This window comes from Schistocerca nitens, chromosome 9 (genome assembly GCF_023898315.1).
Source record: "Schistocerca nitens isolate TAMUIC-IGC-003100 chromosome 9, iqSchNite1.1, whole genome shotgun sequence".
In the NCBI taxonomy this organism is placed as follows: domain Eukaryota; kingdom Metazoa; phylum Arthropoda; class Insecta; order Orthoptera; family Acrididae; genus Schistocerca; species Schistocerca nitens.
The window spans coordinates 288,800,817-288,814,959 of record NC_064622.1 but is presented as its reverse complement, the minus strand read 5'-3'; the positions used below and the strand labels follow the sequence as shown (position 1 = coordinate 288,814,959).

The 14,143-nt window shown below is 38.3% G+C and overlaps 1 protein-coding gene across 1 annotated transcript in view; it reads left to right on the top strand.

The window, feature by feature from the left end:
• Positions 1 to 14,143, top strand: part of LOC126202937 (cubilin-like) — a 771,281-nt gene that overhangs the window by 374,908 nt on the left and 382,230 nt on the right. The window contains exons 33-34 of the mRNA XM_049937033.1: positions 831 to 998; positions 12,210 to 12,327. Of these exons, the coding sequence (XP_049792990.1) occupies positions 831 to 998; positions 12,210 to 12,327 (286 nt within the window). The remainder of the gene's footprint in view (positions 1 to 830; positions 999 to 12,209; positions 12,328 to 14,143) is intronic.

The window sequence follows — 14,143 nt, the reverse complement described above, 5'->3', positions numbered from 1 at the left end:
ATATTTTTACTCTGCGCACACATAAACATTTAAATATGTTTGTCTAGAAAGATCCAGAAGCAGAATGTGAAAATTTGTAAATTACTACTACTAAAAATTAAGTTCAGTAAATTGAAACTTTCAAACAATGGAAACTCCAGGGAGAAATATCAACAATGCAGGAGAAGGTAGATTGCTACTTCTGTAAAGAAGACAACATTAAGTTTCTGACAAGCCCAATAAAACACATCTACATAAAGCTTTCGACCATAGCCTTCATCAGCAAAAGACAAACATACACCATTCATACACACAAGCAAGCACACCTCATTCACACATGATCACCAACTCTTTAGAGGTCATGTGTGCATGAGGTGCGCTTGCTTGTATGTACAAAGGGTGTGTGTTTCTATTTTTCTGTTGAAGACTGTGGCTGAAAGCTTTATGTAAGTGTCTTTTACTTGTGCCTGTCTGTTTTCTTTGTGGTAAGCAGCAATCTATCTTTTCCTACATTGTTGTTTAAATTCAAACTGTGGTGCACTGTGCCTGTTCATTTCGTTTTTCAGAAACATCAGTCTGTCTAAAAGGTTTATCTGACTCATAAATGATTATTCCTTCCATGTACAAGCAATACGTGGATATGAAATATATCACTGTATCTTCAGTGATCGTCTTTTTGAGAAGCATAGGGAACATAGTGTCAAATCCTTTATAGTGTACTGCCCTTTCTTTTGGGCTCCATTGCAGTATGATGAAATATATCAAACACTCCTTTAGCCTGCCTTCTGTATGTTCAGTAAATTAATATTTTTAATTATTAGGACCATAATCATAATGAATATTTTTTCTAGATTTATGATGGTTCATCAACAGACAATGAGACGCAAATGTTAGCAAAACTCTGTGGCTCTAGCGCACCACAACCAGCGTGGTACCTTTCTACCTCCAACAGCATGACGATAAGATTCAAGAGTGATGGTTCTCGCTCTTCAAAAGGGTTTCTGGCAAATTACAGTGTGGTGAGTATAGGCCTAATAGTAAAATAGGAAACAACAAGTCCAGTAGGACTGAAAAAAACAGTTACTTACTAGCTATGATATAAATATTTTGTATAAATATTACAACAAACAATGGAAAACTGGCTGCTTTTAGTGAAGTATTGTTAAAATTATCTTTTTCCTTTTGTAGCATGCAAATGCCAGAAACCTGCTGGATGCACTTATTTGCTATTAGCTTTGTACCTTGTGCACTCATTACTTCTTGCAGTTTGTCTCAAAATATACTGGACTTAATTGATATACATATATTACCATTAGCTAACCAGTTTGCATCTGTTGCCTTATGCTTTGTGCACTCATTGTTTTTTGCACTTTATCTCAAAATATACTGGACTTAACTGATATACATATATTATCATTAGGTAACCAGTTTTCATCTACTCAGGGAGCAGCACCTTGAGTCTGAAAGGTGGAAATAAATGTAGTCTTTATGTTAGCACCAAATTATGATATAATGGTTTCTGGAATTTGGGAAATCCTTTATGAAATTAACAAAGCTATGAAGCCATCATGCACCTCCAATATGAGTACCTTGTGGGGGGCTAAGAATTGCTGATGAACAAGAAATTGATTTAAATGAATAGGGAGAAGGTCGTGGTTTTACTTTGAGGTGACCAATGGTTGAAGAAATCTTTAACAGCAGGCCATAAGTGAAGTTGATCTATAGAAAGGACATCTTCTGGGGATATTAGAAATCACAGCAATATTTTTGACATCATCCTCAATTACATAGCTGAGAGTTTTGAAGCAGCTTCATATACCAAAGGCATCAACTTCGTGTACTCGGTGTTTTGGTTTCTAGCCATGTCTTGCAATTTTACATTCCATAATTAATAGTGCTATATGTGTCCCAAATCAAATCTTTTTTTCCTTAAACTTTCAATTTTTGTCTATATCCTTCATTTTTATTCATTTGATGTCAGCCTGCACCTCCTTTTCACTTTCATATTACACCTGACCACCTAGGGTTGTCAGAAATTTTAACAACAATCTTAAAGGCATTATAGTTACATACACATGCATTACATATAAAAACATGTGGTGAATTGCTCACTTGCTAAACCATTAGTTGCATTCTGTGTAAACATCTTTGATCAGATTGGTGATGATCTGTTCCTTTTAGATAATATGTAGCTTTCCTTCCATTCTGCTGAAGTCTGTGTTTTGGGTCATGGGATTCATCTGAGATTTTTGCAATCAAGGAACCTCTCATTTGCATTCACCACTGGTTTCCCTAAATACAATGTGCCACATGCCTTTCTAAAATTGTGTTGTCATCATCTATCGGCGATTTGTGTGGGTCTTTAATGATATTTTTTCTTGTTATCAAGTTTGGTTGTATACATTTGTTTTTGGTAGGAAATACTGGGAAAGATGCTGACCGTTCTTCTGCCTAAGTGAATTAAGAAAGTCACAGAAAATGTAAAACAAAATAGACACAGTAATAAATACGAATGAGATATGAGATTCAGTTTGAATATAATTCCTTCCAAATCAATTCCCAAATTGTAATAATAGATTTTATTTCTAGTTTTGAGGGGATTCGCTCCTGTTGTCCACTTCTGTAGCACTTGGTACATGCAGCTTAAACTGTTCACAGCTCTTCAGCTTTGTCTCTTCACGGTTGTATATGTAACTGGTATTGGCAGTCACGTAACAAGAGTTGCATCAAATCACAATGCCTGATCACTTGTAGCTGAGTTGAAGACTTCTTTGCAGATAGAACACAGCATAGCAGGGTGAAATATTCAGAAGTAAAAGTATCTTCAAAATGTATGAGGTGTCTAAGTGCAGTTCCTTGGTGAATGTAGTTTAATGCTGCACTGAATGAATATGGAGGTCTTATGTTGAGAGAAGAAAGAAAGTAGGTCCAGCAGGTGCAGATATGAGATGTAGCAGAAAAAGTAAGTACTGTGTCTGATTTTAACTGTACAGACCGCAAGACTCACGGTCATCGGGCTGTATGGTGGGTGGCAATCAGGTTGGTATACTATTGCTGTTTGGAGCATTTCCGGACACAGGTTCACTGGTCATAGGGTCTCATTTTGAAGTAGGACTTCTCCCTCCAGTCAATGAGATTCCAAGCTGAAGACATGTGGAAATGCTCAGGACTGCAGTGAGATATCAACCTGTGGTTTTCATCCATTGCATTCTTACAGCACAGCAGGATGTCAACGATTTTCTACACCTGATTTTGTTGCCTTTCATGGCAAGTCATTCTGGATTTACATTTCAGTAAGATAATGCCCACCCACACACTATGAGACATTCTAATGCCAGCAAGGTTGCCAGATCTCCCCCCAATTGAGAACATTTGGAGCATTACAGGCGTGGGTTTTTGACAATGTAATGTGCCAGTTGGACAGAATTTGGTACAATATCCCTCAAGAGGATATCAAACAACAATGCCAATCTGAAGAACTGTTTGCATTACAGCCTGAGGTGGACCAACATGTTCTGACTTTCTCTACTGTGAAGCTCTTTCTCTTGAATAAATCAGCCAATTTATCTGGAATTGTGATCATTTGTTTGCCTTTACTTGGATGCCACATCTACCAATTTTTGTCCCATTCTCGTAATTCTTTTTTTGTCTTAGAGAGTATTTTCTTTGACTCAACCACAAAACGTGTTGCATGCCATTAAATGCTATAAACCATTACTAGCAATCATGAGAACTAGACAAGAAAGAGAAAAATTTATCAATTTTACTTGATCTACATCTACATCCATACTCCGCAAGCCACCTGACGGTGTGTGGCGGAGGGTACTTTGAGTACCTCTATCGGTTCTCCCTTCTATTCCAGTCTCGTATTGTTCGTGGAAAGAAAGATTGTCGGTATGCCTCTGTGTGGGCTCTAATCTCTCTGATTTTATCCTCATGGTCTCTTTGCGAGATATACATAGGAGGGAGCAATATACTGCTTGAAGGTGTGTTCTTGAAACTTCAACAAAAGCCCGTACCAAGTTACTGATCGTCTCTCTTGCAGAGTCTGCCACTAGAGTTTATCTATCATCTCTGTAATGCTTTATCGATTACTAAATAATTGTGTAACGAAGCGCGCTGCTCTCCGTTGGATCTTCTCTGTCTCTTCTATCAACCCTATCTGGTACGGATCCCACACCGGTGAGCAGTATTCAAGCAGCGGATGAACAAGTGACTTGTAACCTACTTCCTTTGTTTTCGGATTGCGTTTCCTTAGGATTCTTCCAATGTATCTCAGTCTGGCATCTGCTTTACCGACGATTAATTTTATATGGTCAGTCTATTTTAAATAATTCCTAATGCCTACTCCCAGATAATTTATGGAATTAACTGCTTCCAGTTGCTGACCTACTATATTGTAGCTAAATGATAAAGCATTTTTCTTTGTATGTATTTGCAGCACATTACACTTGTCTACAGTTAGATTCAATTGCCATTCCCTGCACCATGCGTCAATTCGTTGCAGATCCTTCTGCATTTCAGTACAATTTTCCATTGTTACAACCTCTCAATATAGTACAACATCATCTGCAAAAAGCCTCATTGAACTTCCGATGTTATCCACAAGGTTATTTATATGTATTGTGAATAGCAACGGTCCTACGACACTCCCCTGCTGCACACGTGGAACCACTCTTACTTTGGAAGACTGCTCTCCATTGAGAATGATATGCTGCATTCTGTTATCTAGGAACTCTTCAATCCAATCACACAATTGGTCTGACAGTCGATATGCTGTGATGTTTAAAGCTTTCCCGGCGTACTGATTGTTCCAGTACTACTACAGTGGCATTCACCTGAAGATGGCCAGAAGACTCTGCTCCGAAATATCGTGGCAGGAAGTTACTGATATCCGGCAGTTCTCCCGTGTTTTATGGAACAGTCGATATGCTCTTATTTTGTTAATCAAATGACTGTGGGGAATTGTATCAAATGCCTTGCAGAAGTCAAAAAACATGGCATGTGAGTACCGGGCGTGAGTCGTGCTTCGGTAGCTCAGTTGGTAGAGCACTTGCCCACGAAAGGCAAAGGTCCCGAGTTCGAGTCTCGGTCGGGCACACAGTTTTAATCTGCCAGGAAGTTTCATATCAGCGCACACTCCGCTGCAGAGTGAAAATCTCATTCTGGAAACATCCCCCAGGCTGTGGCCAAGCCATGTCTCCACAATATCCTTTCTTTCAGGAGTGCTAGTTCTGCAAGGTTCGCAGGAGAGCTTCTGTAAAGTTTGGAAGGTAGGAGACGAGGTACTGGCAGAAGTAAAGCTGTGAGTACCGGGCGTGAGTCGTGCTTCGGTAGCTCAGTTGGTAGAGCACTTGCCCGCGAAAGTCAAAGGTCCCGAGTTCGAGTCTCGGTCGGGCACACAGTTTTAATCTGCCAGGAAGTTTCATATCAGCGCACACTCCGCTGCAGAGTGAAAATCTCATTCTGGAAACATCCCCCAGGCTGTGGCCAAGCCATGTCTCCACAATATCCTTTCTTTCAGGAGTGCTAGTTCTGCAAGGTTCGCAGGAGAGCTTCTGTAAAGTTTGGAAGGTAGGAGACGAGGTACTGGCAGAAGTAAAGCTGTGAGTACCGGGCGTGAGTCGTGCTTCGGTAGCTCAGTTGGTAGAGCACTTGCCCGCGAAAGGCAAAGGTCCCGAGTTCGAGTCTCGGTCGGGCACACAGTTTTAATCTGCCAGGAAGTTTCATATCAGCGCACACTCCGCTGCAGAGTGAAAATCTCATTCTGGAAAGATGGCATCTACCTGGGAACCGTGTCTATGGCCCTCTGAGTCTCGTGAATGAATAGCGCGAGCTGTGTTTCACACGATCATCTTTTTTGAAACCCATGCTGATTCCTACAGAGTAGATTTCTAGTCTCCAGGAAAGTCATTATACTCGAACATAATACGTGTTCCAAAATTCTACAACTGATCGACGTTAGAGATATAGGTCTATAGTTCTGCACATCTGTTCGATATCCCTTCTTGAAAACGGGGATGACCTTCGCCATTTTCCAATCCTTTGGAACACTACACTCTTCTAGAGACCTACGGTACACCACTGCAAGAAGGGGGGGCAAGTTCCTTCGTGTACTCTGTGTATCCCATCAGGTCCAGCGGCCTTTCCTCTTTTGAGCGATTTTCATTGTTTTTCTATCCCTTGTCATCTATTTCAATATCTACCATTTTGTCATCTGTGCGACAATCTAGAGAAGGAACTACAGTGCAGTCTTCATCTGTGTATCAGCTTAAGAAAAAGACATTTAGTATTTTGGCCTTTAGTCTGTCATCCTCTGTTTCAGTACCATTTTGGTCTCTGAGTGTCTGGACATTTTGTTTGGATCCACCTACCGCTTTGACGTAAGACCAAAATTTCTTAGGATTTTGTGCCAAGTCAGTACATAGAGCTTTACTTTCAAATTTATTGAATGCCACTTGCATAGCCCTCCTCACACTATATTTTGCTTCATGTAATTTTTGTTTGTCTGCAAGGCTTCGGCTACGTTTATGTTTGCTGTGAAGTTCCCTGTGCTTCCGCAGCCATTTTCTAACTCGGTTATTGTACCATGGTGGCTCTTTTCCATCTCTTACAATCTTGCTTGGCGCATACTCATCTAATTCATATTGTACGATGGTTTTGAAATTGGTCCACTGATCCTCAACACTATCTGTACTTGAGTTTCCATGCCAACTAAAAGCAGCAACAGCTAGGTAATACTTTTTCATAATGGATAAGACACTGAGTGAAAGTTATATGTGAGGCATACTATTCCACTCCTTGTGCACAGGCACACAGTTTTCAACTGTACAGGAAACCCGTCTGTGCTCATGATGCTATTAATGCTCACTCTAACTGATGATCCATAGAATATTAATGATACCATTTGACCAACCAGAAATAGGAAGGAAAATGAGTATTTTGCAGCAAATTGTTGTCAGCAATGGGTATGAAACGAAAATAGAAGACAAGATATTCAATTAAAATTACAAAGAAAACCAGCTAAAAGAGCCCATGTAATCAAACAAAAAGTGAAGTTAATGAGATAAAAAGTCATTGCTTTCAGAACAACCAAAAACCTGAAAATCAAGGTTCCACATTCTCTTCCACTCAAAACAGGAAACTTTGAAAAAATGAGGTTCATAAAATATTATGCTATGAGTGTTACAAAAGATACATTTGCCAAAGCGACAGATTATTCAGCATATCTATAAAGGGTTTACACATGCAAAAGGAGGCACATAAATGTTGGCACTATTAAAGAAGATCTTCAGATTTAATGTAAAATCAGCAAGAGTAGACACTCCGATATCATATAAGAAATTGAAATTTGTATGGCAAAAAGGAAGGATCCTGATAACCTACTGAGGGAACAAAATGATTTCTCCATAAGGATCCTGAAGAGCTACTTTGGGAACAAAATGAATTCTCCATCAGTGCTTGTTTTCATGAATATGGCTGTCTGTTGAGATGTTTACTGTGGCTGGTATGCGCTGTCTCCAGCTGCCCTTTCATCTGTTGACTGTGGAAACAGTTGACATAGTGATGCCCCCTGGTTGACTGATTGTTACCTAGAACACAAATTAAGCCAGCACATAAGGCTCACCTAGCAGCCAAACATCAATACATCCAACTCCCTTCCCATTACTGATTTAATGTTATTCACAATATGTACTATGATCCTGTTGAAAACATGCACTCCACATTTCTGAGTAAATTTCCTGTTTCTAAGTATTTTAACGTTTTGTCTCAATCTTTGTCACAAAATTTTGCTTTGAAATTTTAGCATATCTTTTTTGTAAAGATATGTTAAAATAGATATACAACTTCTTTTAATTAAAGGAAGAGTTTTTAAGTAAACCATTACTGTAAATTTCACCAACTCAGTGCCCAGACATCCCATGTGTACACATAAGGAGTGGAGTAATAGCCCTTATATAATACTTGCTCCCTGTGTTTAATCCAGTTTGGAACCCTATGAAACTTTCAGCATGAAAATTATTTTTCATTTTACTTTTTTATGTTATTCCCTTTGCATATAGCTGATAAAGTAAAATAGGTACTTTTTCTTATCTAGTTATGATGAGGCCAATGGTGGCTGGTGCTAGGTAACCATATTAATTGTGTAAAAAAAAATATATTAAGTAATTTCTTATCCATCATGTGGAACATCTTGCTGGCAGTTCTCCAACTGTGATAATGAATTTGAAGAAAATGTCCATGCCAGTTTCATTTTCTGTTTATTTGAAACCACAAGTGATTTCAGCCCCCAAGGCCATTATCCAACTTTGTGGAAACATTTGTAAGGCTATGAGGAAGAGGAATAACAAATAAACCATTGAAAGAAACACGTTGTAATTCCCCATGAGAGAGCAACAGTTTTTATTTAACTGCATACCATGTGTACATTCCAGGTTACAGACTTTGCTCAGTGTGTAACATCTGTGTGCATCCCCAACAGCCTGGTTACAATTTCTCTGTTGTTCACAGCACTTTTCGAATTGTGGACTGTGGAATGTTTAGCTTCGTGACACCACTCGTACACTGCTTGAAGTTTGCAAATTGCATCCAACATTCTGAGCCATATGACAGTAGTAACTTGTTCAACAATTTGTTGCACAGTTGGCCGTCAGACTTCTCTATGAGTAATTCCCAAATCGCCAGTTAATTTGAACTTCTGAAATATGTTCCTCAACCCCTGTACTGTAAGATATCATTCCATATTTCTTTCATGTGTTCATAATTACAAACAGCAGCAGCACTACTTTTGTCGTTTTGGTAAAACAGCTTCACAGGTAAAGGTTTGCAAACCTTCTCCAGACCCATGTTGATGGTCTGCAACTGTAATGCAAACTGATGCTTGTGTTTCATCCTTTATGTCATCATACCAGTACATGTGTCTGACACCAAGTAATGATGTTAACACTACAAACAATGCTAATACTGCAGCACACAGTCTTGTATAAAGTTGGGTATCTGTACGGTAAATAGTTTTCTGTCTACATTCACTCAAGTAATGAAAGTTTAATTAAACCATCCTGTATGTCAAGTGTCCTGTGAGGGCACAGTCATCTTGTACCCTCTCAGGATGCCTGACATGTACCATTAGACAATGGCCTTGGGAGCCAAAACTGGTCATGGTGTTAAATAAACACAAAAGAGCAATTGATGAAAACATTTTTTTTTTTCAAAATATTAAATGTCCAATTAATACAAGTGGGTTGGTTATAAATTTGAGCATTTGCATTATGTATATGGGATCAAGTCTGTTGATATCTGTATGAGTCCTTCTCATGGAATGGGATAGGGTAGTGACCGTATTACTTGACGGCTATGGAAGATAATTGCATAGTCATATTGTTATCCTATTGGCATTACTCTCAGTCTGTGAGTGGTGATTTGGAAGTGATGCTGATATTATATTTATTTATTGATTTTTATATCCTTATTGATTTATTTAACCTGGTAAGGTTAGGATCATCAGGCTCTCTCTTACATCTAACCAGGCTCCCTTCATATTTTGGATTCATATGTTTTGGTAGGGACGTTAAAACTACATCTAGTAAAATAAACAATTATAAAGGTACAATTGGAAAAATATGTTCATTGATGATAAGTACTGCAATAAATATACATTATGATAAACACAGATTTTAGATAGGAGTGCTAGCAGCAGTGGGTATGAGGGAAACTGATGGTGAAGGGAGGAGAAGATTAGGCACGTGATGAAACACAGTTAAGGGAATATAAGGGAAAAGAAGATTGCATAACTAATGGAGGTAGAAGAAGGGGAAGAAGAGAAAGGAGCAAGATAAGAGACACTAACTTAGCTATTTGACAGATGGGAAGATTGGCCTTGTACATTTAATTTTGTGGAAAATGTTATGAGGATGACAGTAGAAAATGGTTCAACTTCTTAAAAGTAGCAGGGAATTGAATTTTGTACAAAGTAAGGGGCAGTTTGTTCCAGAGGTGGACAGCGGCAACAGAGGAATAGTTTGCAAATGTTTTTGTTTTGTGAGTGGACACAGCTAGGATGCCAAATAAAAGTGACCTCGTGTTTTGATTATGATGGCATGAAAGGTGTTTAATCTTTGAAGCAGGGTACTGGGGTGTTTGTGCAACGAGGAGCCAGTGAAGTAGACATAGAGTGTGGTAGTCATGCAATTTGTGTAGCTGCAGCCACCCTAGCCGGGAGTGTGAAACACTAACATGATCATATCAGCAAATTTTGCAAGTGTAACACACACAGGCATTCATGGTTAGTTCTAGTCGTCTTTTGTTTGCACTACTCATGCCATGTTGAATTACATCACAATAGTGGTGGTCCTGTAGAACAAGTGCTTTCACTAGCTGGTTCAAAAATGGTTCAAATGGTTCTAAGCACTATGGGACTTAACAGCTGAGGTCATCAGTCCCCTAGACTTAGAACTACTTAAACCTAACTAACCTAAGGACACCACACACATCCATGCCCTAGGCAGGATTCAAACCTGCGACTGTAGCAGCAGTGCGGTTCCAGACTGAAGCACCTAGAACCACTCAGCCACAATGGCCGGTGCATGAGCTGGCATTTCATGTCCTATGGAAATACGTTCTGAAACTTTTTGAGAGCATAGAGTCAAGCGGACATCTTCCGGCACACTGTGACTGTATTCTCTGCCCAGTTGAGATGGTCATCCAAAGTTACTCCCAGATTCTTAACTTTTATTTATTTTATTTATTTGAGATACATATTCCATACATCCAGTATGGCATGGTTATGCATGGATGTGGAACGAGTCAAAGCAGATACAATATAGGTATCATACAATAAAATACATACTGGTATATTACACATGGTAGATGAATGATTCAAAACTGGTGCAATACAATAATATAATAGAGATAATAAACAATACAATACAAAAATATTGAAATACCGTCAAGCAAACTATGAGGCATTGTTTGCAGAAATCTGAACTTATTAATTTCTGACGAGCTATTAAGAGTAAGATTGTGTCTTTTTTGCATTTAGTTTAAACACCAGAACTCTAACTTGAAAATTTTAGAAGATAAGATTATCAAGTATAACTGAGGGGAGAACCACAGACAAACTAGATTACATGATAGTATCAAGTATAACTGAGGGGAGAACCACAAATAAACTAGATTACATAATAGGAATTAATAACAGGATTGACCTTTATTCATAATAAGTTTTGAGATTGTTAGCTTTACTAAGAGTGTATTACCCACTTTCCGTTGTGCCATTTATTTTTGGGGTTTTCCTTTACAGCCACTAGTTGATACTGCCTTCTTTTACAGCCACTAGTTGATACTGATCGATGTGCTGAATCTAAGTTCTATGGCTGTTCTGAAATGTTAGCAGATTGTAAATGTTCAAAATAATTTTATTTAATTCCACCTATTCTGCCCTGTTTGTATTATTATTTGCCTGAAAATACTGCCTTTTCTGTAATGCTACCTCATTCGACTTGTGAGTTTCTCTTCTTTTATATTTTCTGTTGCATGAGTAGTTTTAAGTTAAACAATTTCCCTGTTTGCTTATGTCTGTATAACCAGTACTTTCAAAGACACTGAACTTGTTGCTTAATTACATTAGGTATACCTCCCTGTTCTGAAACAAAGTCTCATAATCTGTGTACCTGACTTCTGCCTGATGAGGCTGTTTCATTGGATCTTTGTGTCTGTCTGGTTGTTGCTGTTTTCTGTTTTGCTTATTCTGGAAGAAAAATGTGTTCTTCTTTGCAAAATGTGGTAACATATAACCTATGATCTTACAATATCTAAAGAATGGAAACTCTAGGTTGGTGTATTAGTAATATTAGGAGACAGATAGACTGCCAGTCATTGTAAATATGAAATGTTGAGTTGCAGTCAAGCAGAATGAGAAGACTGTTGCACATTTAACTTTTGTCCAAAGTATTCTTCAGAAAAGAAAACATATAAACATTCATTCGCACAAGCAAGCACACATCACATGTACAAGACCACCATCTCTGGCAGCTCTGATGATAATGCATTTTTCTGGAGAAAGCCTTGTTCGAAAGGTAAATGTGTAATGGTGTTTTCATTGTGCCTGTCTGTAACTCAACATGTCATCTTTAGGGTGAGTAACAATTATCTTTTTTCTAGCATTGTTGATATTATGATGTTTTTAATATTTGCAGTGAGTTCAATGAAAATAACATAGTCTCATATTTTAGATGTGTGGTGCAAGAATTGTGACTGAAGATGCTGGTCAAATTTCACTGGAGGACTTTATCAATGCTTCACCACATGCTAGTCGCAACTGTACATGGACAATTGTTGGTGCATCACCTGGTGGGTAGATAATATCATTATATTCAATATCAATTTTTATTTTTTAAAGAAATTTCCACTGAATGACTGTTAATTATTCATTTATGGAAACTCCAGGTAGGAATATCAGGTACAGCTTGAATTTAAACAACAATGTAGGAAAAGATAGAATTCTACTTACCATAAAGAAGATATGTGAAGTTGAAGACAGACACTATTAAAAGACACTTATATAAAGCTTTCAGCTCCAGTATTCATCAGCAAAAGAGAAACATACACCATTTATACACACAACAAAGCTCATGTCATGAACACATGACTGCCAACTCCAAAAATTTGTGCATGTGCAAGTGACAATTGCTGAATTAAAAACACAGGTTACAGTCACTCAAGTTGACACCAATGACATCTGTTGCCTGGTATTGCAGACAGTTTTTAGTTCTTGCTGGAGACTGGCAGGAGTGGTTAACATGCCTAACTTCACTTGTGGTATTTCACTGCAGTTGTTGATTTTTTTTAATCATTATGATAACTGATTGGTAATCTCTGGTATGGAGCCAAATGGAGGATGTGACCCATAAGTTTTGTTAGCTCCATGATAAGGTTATCATTAAAGTCCTTGACTTCCGCTGCAGGGTGGTGGTTTATAGAGATACTCTGCATATATCGTGTTTGCACCATACACTGTAAATGGTCACTTGGGTGGCACATTATATGTGAAATGTGTGCTTGGTAAATAGTCTTTCTATTGACAGTGCATGCTAGTTAGTTAGTTTCATGTTCCATAGATTATTTGAACAGTTGTATTATCAAAATGATGTGGTACAACTATATTACAGGATATGTGTAATTGTTTAATGTTAACGCTAATGAACACATGTATGTTACTTGGTTGTTTTTGTTTTCCTCCTTCCCCCTCCCTCTCACCCCCTGCACAACTGGAAGAAAATTCTGAGTAACAAATTGTTATGATTAGTCAGATTTGAATATGAAGAAAGGGAATATTAAATACTTGTTAACTGCTGAAGCATTTACAGTGAAGTTCCAGAAATGAAATCTCTTCAAGAAAACACCTGGCCCCATAAAGTACTGGTAACATGAGAGATGGTTGAAACCCAAAGTTAAAAGCTGGGAAATGTTCCACAATGTGTGAAATACTTATCAGCAGATAGCTAAGACTAACAAAGGATACGCAGAAATCTTAGGTCATCAGGTGAAAATGTAAGCCACCATCAACTTCACATGGACAAAAGTAACAGGAGTGGGATTTAGATTAATCAGATAAATCTGATTGCACCAAAATACAAGGTAAAATCATGAAGTGTCTCACAGGCATTGAACTCATGTTTTGTACATAGTTGTAACTGATCCACTAGATGTCAGTAACATACATTTTAGCTGCCCATTCTAACTAGTTTGTTACAGAATGTCAGTTGCAGGTAATCCATCCACACTAGCATAGTACTTTGGCAGTGCACAAGAAGTATATTCCAACTCTATAGTATCTGTGTGTGAGTGATGTGAACTGGAAGTGGATGTTTTGTATTTATGATTGTGTGGAGCACAATGAGAATTGACGCCAACGAGGTGTTACAGGTTTTACACCACATCAAATTACTGTCTTCATACCAGAAGTATGTGAAGACGAAAGAGACATTGCTAACACTATCTGCATCTACATCTATACTCTGCAAACCACCATGAGGTGCATGGAAGATGGTACATCCCATTGCACCAGTTAGGGTTCCTTCCTGTTCCATTCAGGTATGGAGCGTGCGAGGAATGATTGTCTGAATGCCTCTGTGCATGCAGTAATTGTTCTACTCTTATCCTCATG